The sequence below is a fragment of the Protopterus annectens genome, chromosome 2.part1, assembly GCF_019279795.1.
Source record: "Protopterus annectens isolate FY-2018-M chromosome 2.part1, PAN1.0, whole genome shotgun sequence".
In the NCBI taxonomy this organism is placed as follows: domain Eukaryota; kingdom Metazoa; phylum Chordata; order Ceratodontiformes; family Protopteridae; genus Protopterus; species Protopterus annectens.
This window is the reverse complement of record NC_056729.1, coordinates 1,036,964,496-1,036,986,543: the sequence shown is the minus strand read 5'-3', so window position 1 is coordinate 1,036,986,543 and position 22,048 is coordinate 1,036,964,496. Positions and strand designations below refer to the sequence as shown.

Sequence of the window (22,048 nt, the reverse complement as noted above, 5' to 3'; positions counted from 1 at the left end):
AACATGTAAACAAAAAGACCCAAGATATTTAATGGTCATAAGCAATCTCTAAATCAAGGTACATGTGTGAAGAGGACTGCTTTTGATGTCAGCCTCAGTAAAGATTTATAATGAATTGTCTGATTTTTTTTTTTGGGGGGGGGGATGCTGTATTAAAAATGAGCATATCATTCCAAATCATCTTCAAGCATGCAGGAGCCAGCAGGGAATTCTTTAAAATCTTTTCCCACAGTGTTTTCTTAATGGCGGAAAATGATTGTCCTTATTTGAGAACAAACATAGGAAAGTCAACAGAAAATGTGCTGTCCTTTTCAACAGCAAGGAAAAATCTCTCTCTTCAAAGCAGAGATTTGAATCTATCAATTACAGTCCTATGTATTTGATATTTGTTGTCTTCTTTGGATTCAGTAACATCTCTTAACAATGTAAGCTTGTTTTATGTCTAATACTGAAATCTATATTAATTGGAGCTAGCACTTTGATATTGGTTCGTTGGGCTTCAATTTCTATAGAAGGTGTTACTGCCTTGAGTTTGCTGTTCTCAGTTACTGTGATTTACAGGTGTGTGTCAAAGAATGCTTGCAAAAAAAATGATTTCAGAGGTCGTAATAATGCCTACAGTGTAAGTACCCAAACTGCTGTGGTTGTAAGGTAGATTGTTCCATGTCATATATAATAACATTGTTTATTAACTCAGGTTACTCAAAGTTCAGAAAAATAACTACAATAAATCCATTCATTTTGGCAGTCTGTCTTAAACTTGTAAAAAGGTTTAATCAGAACTGGTAGCTTGGTAAAGACCTGAACTTAAATGGGTACGGAAAGCTGCATACACAGTTTGGAATGTCACAGGCATTTAAAATAACACAAAAGACAATTCTGACTCTACATTTTGTTTCATTATAACACTCCCCTAGACTCCAGTCAGCACAATGTATAGCTAAGGCAAGCATTAAATCAGTCTACTTTAAATACAAAAAAATAAATCTGTAAAGTAGTTATGTTTCAGCAGTCAGCCTCAGATCTGTAAGATCATCTTAGAGGTCTTCTAGGTGCTTATGTCATAAACTTAAATGGGATGACAAACCCATCTCTAGTTTTTGTGCACAACTCTACTTCACAATATGGGTGTTGTAATGCGGATTTATTAGTTATATTAGTGGATTAAAGGTGTGTGTGTGTGTGTGTGTGTGTGTGTGTGCGCGCACACGCATGTGCGTGTGTGCATGTGTGCATGTGTGTGATTATGTTGGTGTGTGCATGCAATAATTTCTCTGGCATTCTTTTATTATAAAATAACTATACAAAACAGTTATTTCACATTAACATATTGCAGCAGTAAGAGACACAGTCATTTTAATGTTAGTGACAGTTACAGTGCATATTTGTTGTTCCATTCACTATGAAATAAGACAAATCTTTATTAATTTGTTTAATCCATTATTGGTCATGCACATTATAGCTCATTCAGCTGTTAGCTAATAAAGAAAGCTTCTGATCTGCTTGCAAAACTGGTCCAGGCTTGTGTACTGACACTGGAACCCAAAAAATATTAATTAACAAGTGTTCAGTAGTAATGTTATGTACTTTTATGTGGTTTTATAGACATACCACATAACACTGACTAATGTCTTCTGTCTTTTTCATTTCTTTTTTTTCCCTCCCTTTGTGTGTCCTCCAGCTAACCTTCAGTGGCTCTAGTCCAGCTGACCTTCAGCTGCTCTGTTTCTGCTCCTGTTGCTCCATTTTTGCCTTGCTGTCCTTGGTACTACCCCTAGGACTCTGACCACTTCATTCACAGGTTGGGAAAGGGAGGTGGCTTGGAGCAGAGCAGCCAGAATACACTGACCTGCATGTCAAGGGATATTTTGTATGCTCTAACTGTTGGAGCTGATAAAATCACACCCTACCCTCTTTGTCAAATTTTAGTGGCAGTGCTCCTGCTCCACCTTCTTTGTCAAATTTTAGTGGCAATCTGCCTCAGAGTTATGGCCCTGTCCACATAACTGGAGACACGTCATATCTTTGTCAGAACCCCCTCCCTCCTTCCACAGTGGATGAGCTGAATAAAAGTTGCTGCTGCCTGCAACACTGTCTGGCTCATACAACACCCAAGCTGTTAATCAAACTTAGGTCATCTTTGTCACCTTTGGGGCTCCATCCCTGTATGCCACAGAGCCAGTTTCTGTCCTTTTGTTTTCCTTGTTGCACTATAACAACTTTTAAAGAAGATGTCCCTAAAAAAACAGAAGCACTTCAGAAGTTAACTTTGTTTCCAGGTGATATGCCCTGTAATTTGTATTACCTATTGCCAAAAGAACATAATGATAACATAAATAATTTGATATAGGACAATGGTCACTTACATATAACGTGTATGATGGCCTTCCATTTCACTGTTGCAATATTTTTTATAATAGGGATTCCCTCCCAAGGGCAGCCCGACATCCGGCCAGTATACCAAAGCCTTTAGGTTGCTTTAAGGTTTGCCATATGTCACACGTATACTCCCCGCATACAGAGTAAGGCATAAAGGTGACGTCCGGAGTTACCATCCTCAGAACTTCTTTGTCCCCAGTCCGAAAGCCATCTTTTTATCATTAGTCTAAATGCCCATTTCATTTGCTGGCTCACCAAGCCTTTTCAGATAAGTGCCCCATTGGGTTTTTTTTTTGCCCTTATCTTTTTTCTTTTTATGCGTTGCTTGTGGGGTTCATGTCATCCAGAAAGAGTAAATGCCAGTGTGGGAGACAGATTCCCCATAAAGATGATAATTTGCAGTGTTTATTTTGTCTTGGCACTTCCCACAATCACAAGTCCTGTTCTATCTGTCAGGCTTTCCTTCCAAAGACTCACAGTAGTCATCCTTTTTCTCTGGCTTTATACTTGGAGAACCAGTGTCTTAAGCTTTTAGCTAAAACCACCATGAAAGGAGCTTCCCGCTCCGTGGGTCAGCCATCCATTAAGAATAAGGCCAAGAATTATAGGTCCCGTTCTTCCGCTATGCTGCCTCCACCACACATCTTTCCCAAGGCTTCTGAAAGCCTGGAGGATCACCCAGCTCTACCATTGGATTCCTCTGCCATGACTGTTTCAGAGGCTGGCATGGACAACCTCTCGCACATCCCTGGAGGACTTGCAGATGTCCGCTTCAGATGTTCAGGGGGAACAGTGGCTGATTATTTCCAAAGGGCCTAGGGTTGTTCCTCATATTCTGGTCAGAGAGGAACTTCTGGCTACAGTTATTGAATGCCATCCGAGGGTCTGAGCCTTCTAAATTTTACAAGGTTGACATCCCTTTGAAAAGGAAACAAAAAACAAAGCATGTTTCTCTTGCTCCTAAGGACCCTCAGAGTGAATGACAGAATTTCACGTAGGGGTTGTTTAATGCCCTTATGTCTTTGAAACCTCTTCATGGAGTTTTATCCCTGCCCCCCCCCCCATTCTCTACTCCTCTTAAAAGACCCAGAGAATGGGATTCCTCTGATGAGGAGGTGGATTCTGATGAAGAATGGCTTGCTTATTCATTTCTGATTCCCTCTCCCTTGCACTATGGGTCTGAGGAAAAGGACTCCACAAGTCCTGACTCTCCTTCCAATGATATTTCTTTTGCAAACCCAATTTCTAGAATAACGCAGTTCTTTAAATAGGATTCTGCTCAACTTTCTGAGGTTACAAAAAGGTACTATGAGCTTTTGCAAACGGACTTTCCTAGACTCTCTACTGTTCCTCCTGTTTTAGCTACTTTGTTGGATGCCTTTTCTACTGCATCTAAGGTCCCAGATTCCCAGCCTCCTGCCCCCAAGAAACCTGATAGGTTTTATAGTGTGCCTGAGGACTGCAAATTTCTGTATTGGTGTCCTTCTGCTGACTCCTTAGTGGTGTCTGTGGCATATGACAAGCCATCTCAGTTATTGCTTTCCACTAAGTTACAAAGACAGCAGAACAATGGAAAGGCTAGGTAAGAAGGTTTAAACCTCTGCTACCTTGGCTTTTAGGGCTATCAATTATCAGACCCATATGTCCAGATATATATTTGGCTATTCTTTCTCAAACCTGTCAGATATTTTTGGATTTCCCTGACTCTGAAGAGATGACTTCTACTCTTTCCCTGCTAGGATTTTCTTTCTAGGTGGCTTGCCATTCTATTAAGTGTTGTTATGATGCAGCAGAGGCTTCTTCTAGAGCTGCTGCTTTTGGTTCTGTGATGAGGAGATATTACTGGCTTTGGCCTCAACCTTTGCCTGATGACATTAAGGCTAAGTTGATAGATGCTCCTCTAGACAACAAACACTTGTTTGGTGAAGCTGCTGCTGATTTGTTTAAGTCACTTCAGGATAAGGGCAAGGCCTTGCAGGAACTTAAACATGTTTTTGTTTCACTTGTGCTTAAATTTCATTGAAATTACCATAATAAGCTGCCTATGATCGTAGGCAGTCTTGCCCACTCCCAAGGGTAAAAAAAGTTGGGAAGCGGGCTCCTTCTGCTAAAGCTACCTAGACTACTGTGACTTAGAAGTCTCCTTTTCCTGACAGACCAGGTACTATCTGACTATCCTGTTCCTCTCAGCCACATTCCTCTTTCACTTTGTCTTTCCCTATCCCTTCTTGTCTGGTTAAAGATTACTCAGGATTTGTCCGTTTTCCCCTTAGGGTATTTCATGGTCTGGAAATCTCTTCTCCCTTTCATGGGCATCCCTCATCCTCCTCAGGAACAGCTGGTTTTCTTTCCAGGGGTGCTTCAGAATCTTTTGATTCAGGGCTCTATTCAGGAAGTTCCAGTTTCCCAAAGAGGGAAGGGGTTTTACTCCAGAATGTTTTTGGTTCCCAAGAAAGAGGGCACTTGGAAACCCATTCTGAACATCTCTCATTTAAAGACCTTTCTGAAGGTCATTTCCTTATGGATGTTGTCCCTTCAGACTTTGATGTTCTTCGTGTTTTACTGTTGCAGTCATTACATTTGGGTTATCTGCTTGCAAGTAGCCCTCAGTCGGCCTGATTAACAAAGTCTTGGGTTCTGCATCGGTTGCTGTCCCTTCTTCCATAATGTCATGTCGTCAGGGGTGTAAAACATGCAGCTAATGCCATTACATCAGTCTTTCTTGCCGTGTGGTGCCTGAAGTAGAAGCAGTTCACAAGTGCCAATCGGCCGACTTCTGAAATTTTCGTTTTCGAGTTTCAGAACCGAAGTCTTCAACTAAAGCTAAGTACCCTGTTGGGGAAACTTTTTCTTGCTCCTTACCAATGTCAGTAACAAAGTTAATAATTGCATTACTTGTGGAAAGCAAATACCTCATAAAGATTTTCATTTCTACTGTATTCCTTGCCTAGGCCCTGACCACGACGTACCTTGCTGTTGGTTTTGTGCTTTATTTAATCAGTGCACTATCCGTCATCGGTATATTTTCGCCTCTAAATATTTCGGTTCTTGGTTTAATTATCCAGAAATGTCATCGGTTAGCCATCCAACTACCGGGATTCCGAAAAAATGCAAAGATAAAGACAGAAACAGGCCGTCGAGGTCCAAAACTGCTGACGACGCTTCTCCTAAGCTAGTTGCCAGTTCGCCGGTACTCAGTGAGGTACTTTCGCAGCCCCTGATACCCGCTACTTCTGATTCGCAGGCCTCTACTGAGACCCATTCAGAGTCCGGTATGCCGTGAGATGTCTCAAATATGGATCCCGTGGATGTCTCTACCTTGGATGGTTCCAGAGCCGCTGTGCAGGCACCGGCTTCTGAGGGTGTATTCAGGCCTATGGACTTGCATATTAAATCGATGCCTCCTTCTTTACTTAGGCTTAAATCTCAATCCATGCCTAAAAAACTGATGCCCAGGCCACATGCTCAGGCCTCTATGCCTAAAAAACAAATGATAAGAATGGCTGAAGATCTAATAACTCTAATCAGGAGTAGCCAACCCCCCCCCCCCCTTCTAAGACGCCTAGGACTGAAGTTGATTATAAATCTTCTGATCAGGATTCAGTCTTTTCTGATTCTTCTGATGATTTGGATTTGCCCTTATCTACTTATGAAGATTCTGATGCAGAGGACTCCATTCCCTCTGCTTCCACTCCTGAGGATTTTTCTTTTGGGGAAACCTTACATACTCTAAGGGAGCATTCCATTGGGAAAGCCAGGATTTTTCTGATTCAAAAAAGATACTTAGGGATTTCCTTCTCCTACCTCAGCATAGGCCTTTAGCTATTCCTCCTGTACTAGACATTGTTGATGATGCTTTTTCGGAATCTAGTTTGGCCCCTGATTCCCTGCCTCCTGCTCCTAGAAAACCTGACAGATACTACAGGGTCCCTGAGTCCCACAAGTTCCTTTTTAAAAATCCTATTGCAGCTCCACTATTTCACAGGGGCCCAAAGGCATTAAGGCTTCTACTGCTAAAAATTCTACCCCTTCTGACAGAGACTCCAGGGCGCTGGATAGATGGGGTAAGAAGGTTTACACTTCTGCAACCTTGGCCATTAGGGCTTTAAACTGCCAGTTTCATATGTTAAAGTATCAGCAATATGTTATTAGACTGCTTAAACAGAAAATGATGTTGATTCCTGACTGTGTGGAAAATAAAAAATTACAGGATTTAATGCATTCTGCTGAACAAGTTGGAAAACATACTTTGCAATGTGGTTTTGATTCATTAGAGGCCTCTTGCAGGGCTGCTGTTACTGGGTTTGTGCTCAGAAGGCATGCTTGGCTTAAGGAGCAATCTTTGCCTGATCATGTTAAAGCTAAATTGTTGGATGCTCCTTTAAATCAGGACTGCCTGTTTGGCAACAAGGCTGAGTAAGTTCTTAAAAAGATGGAAGATAAAGTTAAATCTACGCAAACTGTTAAAGATTTTTTACAAGTTCAGCCTCCTAGATTTAGTAGGCACTGGCCCTCTAAGAATTGGTCCTTTCCAGCCCTTTCCAGGTCTTCTCAAGTCAAACCCAGACACAACAAAAACCCCAGGTTTCAGTTCCAGAGGACACACAGAACTAAGCAGTGGGGGGCCTCCACTTCCAAATCTGGGAATAATAAGACTCCCCCCTATGATCAACTGTCTCAATGACTTCCTTTTAAAATTTCCAAGCACTTATCAACTGACTGCCCCTTTGGGGGGAAAGATTGCTCTTCATGCAAATAATTGGGAACTCATTAACCAGGACAAATGGGTTTTAAATATAGTGTCCCAGGGATACAGATTTCACTTCCACTCATTGCCAATACCAAGCGGGTGGCCAGACCTACCCGCAAATCAGTGGGCAGAGGCACAAAAACAAGTACTTTCTCTCTTAAACATGGGGGCTATTTAACTGTTACCAAAAGAGGAAAAGGGACAAGGTTTCTACTCGAGACTTTTCCTGGTACCCAGAAAAGACAATTCATGGCGTCCTATCCTGGACCTGTCTACTCTAAACACCTTTTTGGAGATTCCAAAATTCAAGATGCTGACTCTTCACCAATTACTTCCTATGTTGGCAACACTAGATTTAAAAGAAGCATACCTGCACATCACAATCAGGGAATCTTGCAGAAGATACCTATGCTTCAAAGCAGGCTACACACACACTATCAGTTCTCTGCACTGCCCTTTGGCTTATCTACTGCACCCAGGGTATTCACAAAGTGCTTACCTCCAGTTATTGCATTTTGCAGGCAAAGAAATATTCAAATATACCCATACCTGGACGATTGTCTAATTCAGGCAGAAAGCCAGGACATACTTTTGAATCATCTGACCTTTGTATAAAGGGTTCTAACTTGTCTGGGGTACACCATAAACAAAAATAAATCACACCTGGTACCCTGTCAATAAATTATATTCCTGGAAGCAAGCTTGAATACAACTTCCCAGATGGCCTACCTCATGCCAGAGAAATAAATTCATTTGACAACCTACTTCAAACAAGTGGCCACAAAAACCCTGCTATCTGCAAGACAAATACTGCAGGCCTTGGGGTTCATGGCCTCCTGCATTCTTCTAATTCCATATGCAAGACTGCATATAAGGAAACTACAGTGGTATTTAAAAAGCCTATGGTGTCAACATTCTTAGGACCTAGAAACAATGATTCCTATCATGCCTTGCCTACGCCTAGAGTTCCTTTGGTGGGCAGAGGCCTGCCACCAAAACAAGGGACTACCTTTTACACCACCCCCTGCCACCCAAACCCTAACAACAGACACATCAGACTATGCATGGGGGGCTCACCTGGCAGGGAAGTGCATTCAGGGCAAATGGAACCCAAGTCAAATGCACCTGCATGTCAATCAAAAAGAAATGTTAGCTGTACAGAATGCTCTGACAGCCTTCAAGGACCACATTCTTCCAGGGCAACTAATGGTAAAGATAAACAACACCACTGTTATGTGGTACATAAACAAGCAGGGGGGGTACACATTCTTACACCCTCTTCAGACTAGCCATGGCATTGTGGAACACAGCCTTGAGCTACCAAGTGCACCTACAAGCTCAATTCCTGCCAGGAAAATTAAATACACTGGCAGACGGCCTAAGCAGAAACCTCATGGACCCACATGAGTGGAAACTGGAACCAAGGACTTTCAACATGTTGACAAGCAAATGGGGGAGCCCAGATATAGACCTGTTTGCCTCTCCCCAGAACTACCAGTTGGACAAATTTTGCACAAGGACTCCCCACAAACAAGCCTGGAAAGTGGATGCTCTGTCCTTCAGCTGGAAAAACCTATCAGTCTATGCCATCCCCCCTCTGCCTCTGCTCTCCAAAGTGCTACTAAAAATCAAACAGGACAAACAAAGGATGATTTTGATTGCTCCAGACTGGCCGCGCCAACACTGCTACCCCCTTCTGCGCAGTGTGTCGCGGTTATCTCCATGGCATCTGCCTTAGACTCCTTCCCTGCTGTTTCAGCAGGATAAAGAGATTCTGCATCCTCAGCTTCTAACACTGAACCTTGCAGCCTGGCTAATTACTTAATCTCTCCTTTACCATCCCTCAGCAAACCTGTGATGGATATCATTTTAGAGGCAGGGAGACCTAGTACTAGAAAATCTTATGCTGTAAAATGGAAAAGATTCTGTGCCTTGAACCAATCTCAAGACTTTGTTAATCAGGCCGACTGAAGGCTACCTGCAAGCAGATAACCCAAATGTAATGACGGCAACAGTGAATACACTCGAACATCTACATTTATGGTAAGTGTACACAACTGTACTTTTCCTCTGCTGCTTCCTCAGGCTTTTCTAGTGTCTCAAGGATGCATCATATTTATCCTCTTTTCAGGAAGCTTTTATATTTCTTTGTTGCTTCCTGGTATTTTCAGTTCTCTGCTTTGCCCTTTGGCCTTTCTACAGCCCCAAGGGTATTCAACAAATGCTTCGCTCCAATGATTGCTTTTGGCAGGCTAAGGGGGATACATATTTTTCCCTACTTAGACAATCTCCTACTTTAGGGATCCTGTCCAGAGAATCTACTGCATCATCTTCACTTTGCCATTTCCCTCCTGAAAAGCCTGGGGTTCACTAAAAATTTCCAAAAGTCCTTTCTGACTCCTTCATAGGATCATGTATTTATGGGCTACAGGATCTAGACTATTCCGATGCTAGCATCCCTGCCTCCTTCCAAGCCCTTGACTCTCATTTCCATCTTTCAATTCCTTCTTTCTCTGGCCTTTATCACAGCAAGGGAATTTCTGAGAACTCGAGGTTTTATGGCTTCCACCATTCCTATGATCCCTTTTGCCAAACTCCACATGCGAGAACTTCAATGGTTTCTAAAGTCAGCTTGGCTTCAGCATTCTCACTCCTGGACTTCTTCAATGCTTCAGGCTGGAATTTCAGTGGTGGATTCAGCACTTGATTCTCAATCCAGGACTCCACCTTCAACCCCCTCTTCCTTCTCAGGAGCTGTTCACAGATGCTTCAGATGTGAGATGGGGAGCATTCTTCAGCTCTCTAAAGGTGCAGGGTCCTTGGTTTAATTCAACAAAGGAAACACCACATCAGTGTCAAGGAAATGAGAACTCTTCTGCAGGCTAAGGTTTTTTCACCCTGTATTTTCCCCAGGGCCTCTCAAGGTGTTTACAGACAATACCACAATGATCTGGTATGTACACAAGCGGGGTGAGGGTGGGGGGCAAAATCTTATCTCCTTTGGAGGTTGGCTGTTCTAGTATGGGAATTAGCTATCCAGTATCTGATGACTCTTCAGGCTGTTTCTATTCCTTCAGGTCAGAACATCATGAAAAGATAATCTGAGCAGGTGCATAACACAATCCCATGAGTGGATGCTACACAGGGATGTGTTTCTGGACATTGTCCACCAGTGGGGAACTCCTCAAGTATATCTTTTTACCTCCCCTCTGAGCAGACAGCTTCCTCTTTTTTGTGCCAGAGTCCCAGGTCCTATGCTCTTGATTATGGACTCCCTTTCTTTTCCTTGGAAGAGATGTTTCTTTATGCATTTCCTCCCCTTCCCAACATTCCAAAATTCCCATTCAAAATTCAGTAGGATGGTCCCAAAATCTTGCTGGTGACTCCCTTTTGCTCCAGACAGCATTGGTTCCCTATTCTTCTGCATTTAGCCAAGCACAGTCATCACAAGTTAACACACAGGGTGGATCTACTTTGGATGTGCATAGACAATTCAGATTTTATTTGGTTAAGACTAAGACTTTCCATAAATCTGATCAGCTCTTTGTTTCCTTTCATCCCAGATCCTTAGGTTTGGCTGATTCCAAGCAAACTATTTCTTCTTGGATCTCTAAATCCATTTATTTTTGTTACGCCTTCCATGGCAAGAATCTTTCTTCTTCTGTTAAGGCTCATTCTGCTAGGACTGTGGCTTCTTCTAGTGCCTTTTTAAGGGTTTGGATACTAACTCGATTCTTAAGGCAGCTACCTGGTCTTCTGTGCATACATTTACCAAGCACTATAAGCTGGATATGATTTCCAGAGCTAGAGATGGATTTGCTAGAGCCATTCACCATGGTTTTCCTGGAAAACTCTGCTGGTCCATCCTCCTCCCTGTCTTCTTCCTGAGCTTTTGCATTTTCCAAAGAATACTGCAACAGTGAAATGGAAGGATGTAGTACAGTGGTGTAAGATCTTACCATCACAGTAGATGTCCTTCCCTTCACTGTTGCAGTATTCACTCCCTCCCTCCTTCCCTAGCTCTTTTCTCTTCTGGATGTACCGGTTACCTCTTTTTGCCTTGGACTGGCGATCCTACTAGGGCTAGCAGTTCTGAGGATAGTACATCCAGATGTCACCTGTATGCCCTGTGCTAAACGTGGGTAGCATGTGTGACATATGTCATACGTTAAAGCAAGCTAACGGCTTTGGTATAAAGGCCAGACATCTGGCCACGCTTGTTAGGTGATCCCTATTAAGAATACTGCAACAGTGAAGAGAAGGACATATACCATTATGGTAAAATCTTATGCAACTGTACTTTCCCTTCATTCTCCAGTATTAATGCACACTGTATGCAGTCTACATCCTTGTATTCTTTTTCCCTACCTCTTTTCTATCCATTGTAATTCCACTGAGCTTTTGCTTGTATTTGAGACCCTGATCACTGATTTAGACCACTAACCTTCTATTTTAGGAATCATCAACTTCTCATAACAAATAAGAAATATGCTTCTGTTACTTTTAATGCTATGCGCACTAGTTTATGTACATAATTTTATTTCTGAGCAGATTTCTTTTGAAAAAAATCACAGTTTAACTTTTTGTCAAATGTTTCACATGTGATGGACGTTGGAATTTTCTCTTCCTATCTTTTGTTTACAAATTCAGCTGCTTCACCTGATTTCTATTTGTCTCTCTCTCTCTGTCTCTCACTTTCCCTGTCAGCCTCTCTTCTGCCCTCATAATGTGCTACATTTTCTTCTCTAGGTCAGCTCTAAAGGTGTCTCCAGGACAGGTGGCATTATTCTAAGTCATGCCTTTCATTTATTTATAGGGGATGCAGACCACATCACTTTCTTCCCTTAGTGGCAGTGTTCTCTTTTATATCCACATCTCAGTAGTAATTGAGACTACTTTGTCATACTACAGCACTGTCTTTAGGAAATGCAGTATAACTGTACCTGTCATATACCCTGCCTGATATGCTTCAGTCAGTATTCCCTTTACCTGTTCTACACTTTTCCCTAAGTATTTTTCTTTTACACTTCAAACTGTTAAAAAAATCAGCACAGTCTGAGCTTGTCCTGTACGATGTCATATTTAACCCAGCTTCACAGTAACACAGTAATATAATCTGTAATAGTGCAAATTGCCAAAATGTCTGCAATACTCACATTTGTTGATGAGGTTGTTTGTATAATGCATATGCGTACATGCACACATATTTAAAAACATCAGTATGGTATCCTTAAGTGAAAACCAGCCCCTCAGAAACCATTCCTTTGAGTGTAATACAAAATAGGAACTTCCTATAATTTTTAAATTTTGTATGTGGGATTTTCACACCACATTTTGCACACCAGGAGAAATATCTGCATCCCACTCCATATTTGTACTACCTCCAAAGCCACACGCCAAGGAGTAAGATGTGTTTACACTCTGCATTCAGATGGTTTGCCCAAATGGCCTTGAGGCTTCTGTTTTTGAAACATGACAGATTACGTAACATACATATATTATCTATTTTAACTATAACTTTGGCAGAAACCTTTAAAATACTCTATCAGATATGCAAATATATTTTAAAAGGTTGGTAGCTTTTCTTAATTTTTGTATATGTTTGAATCAAGTCAATGTCTTAGAAATCTGAATGCAGTTTATTCAGCAATTTCAACAGTATTTTTCTTAAAGTGTTGCAAAGGAAAGCAGTGTATTGCTAAATTACTCACTTTTTAATGTAAAATGTGTCATGTAGGAAAAATGTCGGAGCACTTACTCTGATCCATTGTTTTATCGCAGTTAAAGCAGTTGCACTAAATGAGTAGGTAAACCAGCTTTGCATGGAGGAGGGCTTTACAAACATTAGTTTTATGTAATCATTTCTGAAATAAAATGTGAAGAGCATTCACAGTCACATTAAACGTGTCTGCTGTCTTTTAAAAGATACAGCAAGTCTGTTCCACAGGAAGAAATAAAATACTCTCAAGTAAGAGGCAACAAAGCTTTTTCCTCATTTAAGAAATGCCCATAAATTTTATTTTGGTGCTTTTGTTCAGTATCAGTTAATTATCATTTAACATTTATCATTTAACATTTGAATGACTCATATTTATTCATACTAAGAATATTTTCCATATTACTAAGACATTCATATAATTTCATACCATATATGCAGAACACTTTGTCAAATGCATGCTAATTTTATTACTTTTTTAATAAGTAAGAACAGCTGATTATTGTTTGAATAGTGAATGTGAAATGGCATCTGACATTTTATTACTAGACCATGTTGTCACCTGCATGTGTATCTATATAATTATTCTGCTATAGCACCTCCCATTGTGTTCCACTTACTGTTATTTTCTCATTTAAATGTGTGTGAAAGTGGTTTACATTCAGTGTTTCATGTTGTTTATTTCTTTAGAAGTTCTCATTTCTGGTGCCCATGAATCGCACCCTTAAAAAGTACACAGGCAGATTTGCTGTTTTTTTTTTTTTTTTTTGCTTAATGAAACTGCTATTTACCCTGTGGCATTTCATTTTCAGTCAATCAGGATGCCTCTAGGGCCTTTACATCTGGTTTCACTGACACTGGTCGACCTGCTTCCAAGGACAAAAAGTCAACGCCAGACAGAGAGGTAATGTAGCCTAGCCATCACATAATTATGTTATTCTCTTTGGAGCTAAAATAGACTGTAAAAAATAAATAATAGACTGTGCACAATTCAATGCAAGAGTAATTAGGACTCTAACTTTTTTGATATTAGACTAATCAGAATGCTGTCAGCAATGAGTAAGAAGTTTTCTGTTTTGTCTGTTAATTCAATAACTTGCAATTCTACAAGTTTATGATAGATCATTAAGAAACATTTAGTAAACTTGTAGTCTGTCAATGGCTGTAGTATTTTATTTGTAAACAGCTAACGTTTATTATTTGCTGGAAATACTTATAAAGTTAGTACAACTTTTCACTTGAATTTTCACTCGCTTCAAATATAGGGTAATGTGCATAAAAAGGACAAGGTGATGCTGAAATGGGAGTAAAATAGAAGAAAAAGTTCAGATCAGAATAATAAAAAAATGTATGCCATTGTTTGAATCTGGATCTCTGTTATAATGTCTTTAGAAGAGTGAGTTTGTTTCTTACTTACAGGTTATGGTTTGTTAAGATTATTTGAAAAGTTTTATAGAACTCAGTGGTAAAACCATCAGGTTGGGGGGTTATTACATTGTAATAAGCAAATACTATTTTGTACTTCTTTTACTGTAATAGGAGTTGCTAAAATATTTAATTGATCTTTAGTTGTTAATGTAGAAAAGCAGAGTTGATTAAGATAATTCTCTAAGTGTAGAGCAGATTTAGGATCTGTTATAGTATTTATTTATTTATTTGACATTTGTTAACTGGGTTGGTCCAACTGACTAGAAGCCCATTGTTAGCAGAGACCCGAGGAGAAAAGCTCCAGGAAATTACAAACAATATTCATAGAAGAATGTATTTTATGTATTTTAAGTTACACAGTATAGTAAAAATAAAAAGCAAAACATGGAATATGCTCAAAAAGCAAAAATTAAGTTACCATAAACAAATCGAAAGAGATCAATTTAAAAGAATCTGGCAATTACAAGTATGCACAATATGTATTTACAGATGAGCCATGGAATGTACAAAATAAAGGCAGATTGGAATCACTTGACAATAAGAGTGTCAGTAACTACAAAAAAAGATGAAGTACATACATAATTACATTGTTATTAGCTGTATATATACTTAAGATTGTGAGAGAGGGAGATATAAAGAAAAGTAGCCATAAGCTTATTAGAGTGGAAGAGAAATAAGTTAAAGTAAGAGTGAAAAGGTCGGAGAGATGGGAAGATTCATGCAGGCTCCTGGCAATGGCAGAACCAAGAGCTTAAAAGAAAAAGTTTTAGTTGCTTTTTGAATTGATTTGTGTTTGGGATGTTTCTAATACAGTTAGGAAGTTTGTTCCAGGCTGAAGACACATTGTAATTGTAAAGAAGTTTATCAATATTTTTGTTGGGTTTATGTATGTCAAGGAGTTGTTGGTCAGAGTTTCTGAGAGATCTAGTGGGGGTGTAGAAGGAAGCAAAGGAGAGGGAGGGGGCAGGCAGTAGGTTTGTATAGGATGGAGTATGTGATTTGTAGCTGTGAGATAAGAAGTTGATGGGAGAATTCTGGCCATTGTAGTTTTTTTTAATGAAATGCAATGGTGTGATTTATAAGGTTGGTTTGTTGCATATCTGGCGATTTTATTATATGTTTTTTCAAGTTGGGAGATTAATCTGGATTGTAAGTTTGTGAGGATGGGAGTGGTATAGAGAAGGCATGGCAGGCAGAAAGCCCTAGCCAGGGATAGTTTGGCGTCTGGTGTAAGGAATTTTTTGTTGCTATACAGTAGACCCAGTTTTTGATGTGTCTTTCTGATACACTGATGAATGTGCTGATCAAATTTTAGTTGGTCATCTATTATTGTGCCCAAGAGTTTAGTATGTGGATCAACTTTGATAACTGTGTTGTTTAGAGAAGAGGTGGAAAAGGTGGATTTGTGGTGTGAGAGTGATCTTGGAAGGAAGAGTAAGAGTTTAGTTTTCTTAGGGTTTAGGATAAGCTGGTTTTCATTAAGACATTTTTCTACAGCGATGAATGTGTTTTGTGAATGTGAATGGAGATGTGACATGTTGTCAGAGGTGGTGATGATTTTTGAGTTGTCCATGTATTGGATAAGCGCATCTTGTCCACTCTAACCTGCTTCAGTGACATCCACCCAAATCCAGGACCCACCAACTCATTCAACCTCTCAAACTCTTAACTTCTCCAAATGCCCTAAATCACTTCACATAACTACTCTCAGTTTCCAAAGCATCTTCAGTTTTCAAAGCATCTGTAATAAAGCTTCAGAGCTGTATGCTTGGCTCTCCCAAAGCAAAACTGACATCCTAGCAGCCACGGAAACATGGCTAAAATCCTCAATTCAAGACTTTGAGCTTCTTCTACCAAACTTTAGCATTATTAGAGCAGATTGACAAAAGAAAAAAGGAGGTGGTGTGGTGGCCCTCATCTATCCCAACTCCCTCAGAATTACTCCATACAAAGACCAGATCCCTCAGTTCCAAAATGCTGAGATTCTGATCTCTTTTCTTGAAATTAACCACTCAAAAAAGCTATGTATCATTGTTCTGTACATTGCCCCTGGAAGTAACATCCCAACTCTAGAAGACATTTTATCTTGGCTTTTCATCACTATAAAAAATGAAACGGTTATCCTCAGGGACATGAATATTGATTGTTCCTCTATCTCTTCCAGTCAGTCTTTCACTAGCATATTTCACTTCACCCTGTTCATTACTACTGCTTCTAGGTACAACAACAAAACCAACGAACGGTCCATCCTAGACTGGATTCTAGTCTCAGATCCTTCTTAATTTATAAAAAACAAAAGATAAGCGATGCTCCACACCATAAAACTTGACTGAACAATTTATTTAAGACTATGATAGCGACAAAACAACAAACAGAAATACAGAGGACAGGCGCTTTCAGCTATTAAAGCCTTCTTCAGATCCACATTCAAAAACCACTTCAACATAATATAAAGCTTCTATCAGCCAATGACAAATAATATGTAAATATCATGTTTTAGCCTAACCAATAGAGGTGCTTATACAAGCAACTTTATCATCCAATGTACTTGATTATTCTAATGAACTTTACCTAACCAATAAAGATAAAGATGTAAATCAGACTTCACTTTCCTAAATATCATTGGCTTAAGCTAGCCAATAGAAGTAAAAATGTAAATCAAACTTCTCTTCTGTATGGATCGATAGTTCACATCACATTTATATAAGAAACTACTTGCCAATATAATTTTCTAATACTTTGGTAGTTAAAATACCTATAATATGCAAAATTCACTTAATAAAAACGCACCCTTAAAGCATATATTAAAACATAAGCAAGCCTTACATTTGCTAAAATCTAAATACTTAAAATTAATGCATTGGCAGGGAATCGAACCTCCCACGTGGTAGGCGAAAATTCTACCACTAAACCATTTTGAATTATATAAATAAATAAATAATTTCAAACAAATTAAATGAAAGAGCACTGGTATAAAATAATCTTACACACATTTGATAAAGCAGTCTCTAGCTTAAATGCTTAAAATTAATGCAATGACCAGGAATCAAACCCAGATCTCCCACATGGCAGGCAAGAATTCTACCACTAAGCCACTTTGAATTTTGTAAGTAAATAAATAGTTTCAGGCAAATTAAATGAAAACGTGCTAATATAGAATAATCTTAGATCACTTAATAAAAATATAGCACATAATAGAGCAATATCAGGCTTAGCAATTATTAAAAACTAAATACTTAAAACATAAGAGCTCCTTGATAAAAAACACTGACAAAACCAATAGAGGCATAAAGGTGGCTTCTTATGAATTAATTCAGTAGCTGATAAAAGCATAAGTCCTAATCTTCATTCTAGAGTCAAAGCCTATATTTAGTTCCCATTTCATAGTTCATCCATAGACACTAAAACATGATAATAATATAATGGAAGATATAATGAGCAGAATATAAACTATGTAACTAAGAAACTATAAACCATATTTATACTAGCAGGGCTAAGATGGCTTGATCGGTACATTTCCATTCAATCCTGGAGGGTGGTCAGCCCGCAGTCTCATAATCCACTTGGATTCCTCACGTTCAGTCAGATTAACCAAATCACTTTCTCTTTCATTAGGTTTTAGCTGGGATATAATCATGAAAAGAAAATTATGACCTTCATTCCTTTTTATATGGGCAAATATGCATTGGTTTCTTTCTTGATCCTTATATCTGATAGACGTTTGGAAATTCTTTCTTTCATTTTCATGTTGGTTTTGCCTACATAAAAAGCAGTACAAACTGTACAGGTAGCGATATAAATCACATTTCTACTATCACAGTTAGCACTACCAGAAAAATAAAATACATTCCCTGTATTGGGGTGTGTAAATGATTTAGTACAATTCATTACACAGCAAGTTTTGCAAAACCCACATTTTTTGGTTCCTATGGAACTCTCTTTTTTCATCTTTCTACCAGGATAGGGACCTGTCCCTTCATTATATCATAATAGTCTTTTCAAATTTTTCATATTTTTGAATTGGAAGGTTGGACATGACCCTATTACACCTTTTATCTTGGTATCAGCAGTCAGAACCGGCCAGTACTTCTTAATCACTTGGCATATGGTGTTATGATCAGAACCAAAAGTCAAGCCAATTCTCATATAATTCATATCTTTTATATTGGCAGGATAGATCTCCTATCCTGCCTTTCTAGTTAAATACAGAGGTCTTCCTTTATTATGTCTCAAACCAATGGCTTCCACTGCATTTGAATTAACCCTCTTACTTGGATATCCTCTCTGTTCAAATTTCATTAATAAGTTATTTCTTTCATCAATAAACTCCTTTTCATCAGTACAGAGTTTAGAAATCCTAATAGTCTGATTTTCCGCAATTTTATTAAAAACATGTCGAGGGTGCATACTGGTATAATGTAACATGTGGTTCCACCACATTTGTTTGCGAAAAAGGCTGGTAGAGATATGTTCCTTCTGATCTAGTCATATACTGACATCCAAGAAATCCATTTTAACTTTAGAACTCCTACATTCAAACTTTAGAAAATCAGTAGTCTCTGTCAGATAACAAACAAAACTATCTAACTGATGTTCATCGTGTTACCCTGCTGCAGTCATCACACTTGGGTTATCCTGCCGTCAGGCGTCCCGCAGTTGGCCCGAATTCCAAAGTCTTGGTCTGGCGTTGGTTGCTGTCGCTTCTTCCCTGACGTCAGTGTGCCAGGGGTATATGAGAGGCATCCAATGCCATTTTCTTCAGTCTTTCTTGCCACCCAAAGCAGAAGCAGTTTGGAAGTGCCGGTCGGCCGACACCTGAGATTTTCGAATCGAGTTTCAGTCCGAAGTCTTCAAAGCTAAGTACCCCATTGGGGAACCTTTTCTTGCCTCAGTCCGATGTCAGAAAAAGTTAACAATTGCATTTCTTGTGGGAAGCAAATACCTCATAAGGACTTTCAGTCTTTTTGTATACCTTGCCTAGGCCCAGACCACAATGTCACTGGTTGTCGGTTTTGTGCTAGGTTCAATAAGCGAACTATAAAGCAACGCTTTGATTTCACACGACACTACTTCGGTAGGAAATTTAATTACACTATGCCGTCAGAGCAACCGACTACCGGCGTGCATAAGAAATGCAAAGATAAAGACAGGCAGCCTAGATCCAAGCCAGACTCCAAGGCCTCGGCTGGGCCGGTCGCCGGTTCTCCGGTTTTCAGTGAGGCGCCTACGCAGCCCCTGGCTACCGCTGAATTGGATCCCCAGACCGCTTTGGATTCTCCAGCAGAGGGTTCTAGGCCGACGCAGCCATTTTCTTTAGGCCCTACCGACGACATTGCAGAAGGAGACGCCGGTGCTGTAGAAACACCTTCGGTTTCTGAAGGTGTCTTCAGACCGACTACTCTCACCATAAAATCTTATGCTAAGCTTAAGACTCCTCTGAAACCAAAAAAGACTACACTTCAGTCTCCAGTTCAAGGCCCCATGCCTACGAAACAGATGCTTAAAATGGCTGAAGATTTGATTTTTTTGATCAGGGCTTCCCAACCCCCCTCCCCCCGACAAAAGGCCTAGACAAGAGGAGGATTATGCCTCCTCTGATCAAGTGTCTGTTTCCTCAGGCTCCTGTGAGGAACAGGATTACTCCTTTCCCCCTTATGAAGATTCTGATGCTGAAGACTCCATTCCCTCAGCTTCTCCCCCTGAAGATTATTCCTTTGGGGAAACCTTACATACCATGTGGGAACATTTCCACTGGGAAGGTCAGGACTACTCCGACTCAAAGAAAAGGCTCTGAGAGTTTCTTTTACTCCCCCAGCACAGACCACTTGCTATCCCCCAGTTTTAGACATTGTGGATGATGTTTTCTTAGAATCTAGTCTAAATCCAGATTCTCTGCCTCCTGCTCCAGCCAAACCAGACAGATACTATAGAGTGCCTGACTCACACAAATTCCTATACAAAAGCCCTGTTGCTGATCCAGAGACAATCTCCCAGGATCCCAAAGGGGCTAACGCTTTTATGGCTAAAAATTCTGTACCCTCTGAAAGGGACTCCAGAGCTCTAGATAGGTGGGGGAAGAAGGTTTACACCTCAGCTACTCTAGCTATGAGAGCACTAAATTGTCAATTTCACATGCTTAAATACCAGCAATTCCTAATGTCTCAAATAAAACAAAAGAAGGGCACCACCCTCAACAGTCTGAATTCAAGGAAATGCAGGATCTGTTGCATGCAGCTGAACAGGTGGGCAAACATACTTTACAATGTGGTTTCGATGCCTTGGAAGCTTCCTCTAGAGCAGCTGTTACTGGGTCTGTTATACGTAGGCATGCTTGGTTAAAGGAACAATCTCTGCCTGATCATGTTAAAGCAAAGTTACTAGATGCACTCTTACAGCAGGATGTTTTATTTGGAGTTAAAGCAGAGGAGGTTTTAAAGAAAAATGGAGGATAAGGCAAAATCTATGCAGACGGTCAAAGATTTCTTACAGGTACAGCCCCCACGCTTCAGCAGAAATTGGCCAACAAAAAATTGGTCCTTTCCAGCTTCTGACAGACCACAGAGGGGTAAATACAGGCACCCAAGGGGCAGAGGACAAGCACAAATCCCTTACAAACCTCACCAATGGGGCACTGCAACACAGAAGGGAGGAGAAGACAGGTCCCAAACTACTAGAAGGCAAACACAATGACTTAAACCTCAAACTGCCAAACAAATCTCTCTTGGCAGCTCCCTTGGGAGGAAAATTAGCACTTTTTGCAGACAACTGGTGCATCGTCACAAAGGACAAATGGGTCCTAGATATTATCTCACAAGGATACAAATTCCATTTCCACACCTTGCCAAGGATAAAAGGAATGCCAAACCTGCCACAAAATCAATGGGCAGAGGCACAAAAACAAATTACAGCTCTCATGGACATGAGAGCTATTCAACTGGTACCTACACAGGAGCAAGGCCAAGGATTTTACTCAAGGCTCTTTCTAGTCCCCAGAAAGGACAATGCTTGGAGACCCATTCTGGACCTTTCAATTTTAAACACCTTCTTGCAAGTACCCAAATTCAAGATGCTAACACTACAGCAGCTTCTTCCCATGTTGGGCAAGAAAGCTTGGCTAGTAACATTGGACCTCAAGGAGGCATACCTGCATGTCCCTATCAGACAAAATTGCAGAAGATACCTCCGTTTCATTGCAGGTTCAACCCATTACCAATTCTCTGCACTGCCCTTTGGCTTATCTACTGCACCCAGGGTCTTCACAAAATGCCTGGCACCAGTAATTGCATACTGCAGACAAAGAAGAATTCAAATATACCCATACATGGACGACTGCCTCATCCAAGCAGAAAGCAAGGACATTCTCTTACAACACCTGGCTTTTGTAAAACACCTTCTAAGTTGCCCAGGGTACACAGTAAACGAAAAGAAATCAAAACTAGTGCCCTCACAAAATATGACATTCCTGGGTGCCAGCTTGAATACAACGGCCCAGATGGCTTATCTGATGCCAGACAAATGACTACAATTAACTCAGTACTTCAGAACAATGGCAACAAAGACCCAACTCCCTGCAAGAAAAATTCTGCAGGCCTTGGGCTTCATGGCATCTTGCATACTACTAATACCATTTGCAAAACTGCATATGAGGAAATTACAATGGTACCTAAAAAGCGTATGGACTCAACACAGCCACAGCTTGGAAACAATGATACCTCTCATTCCTTGCCTTCAACAGGAGTTTCTATGGTGGTCACAGGCATGTCACCTCAACAAGG

At 40.2% G+C, this 22,048-nt stretch overlaps 1 protein-coding gene across 2 annotated transcripts in view; it reads left to right on the top strand.

Moving 5' to 3' along the window:
• The window catches only part of SORBS2 (sorbin and SH3 domain containing 2), a 3,647,154-nt gene that overhangs the window by 2,728,385 nt on the left and 896,721 nt on the right, over positions 1-22,048 (top strand). For both annotated transcript variants that reach the window (XM_044062620.1, XM_044062621.1), the window contains one exon: positions 13,658-13,749. In XM_044062620.1, coding sequence (XP_043918555.1) covers positions 13,658-13,749 — 92 coding nt within the window. The remainder of the gene's footprint in view (positions 1-13,657; positions 13,750-22,048) is intronic.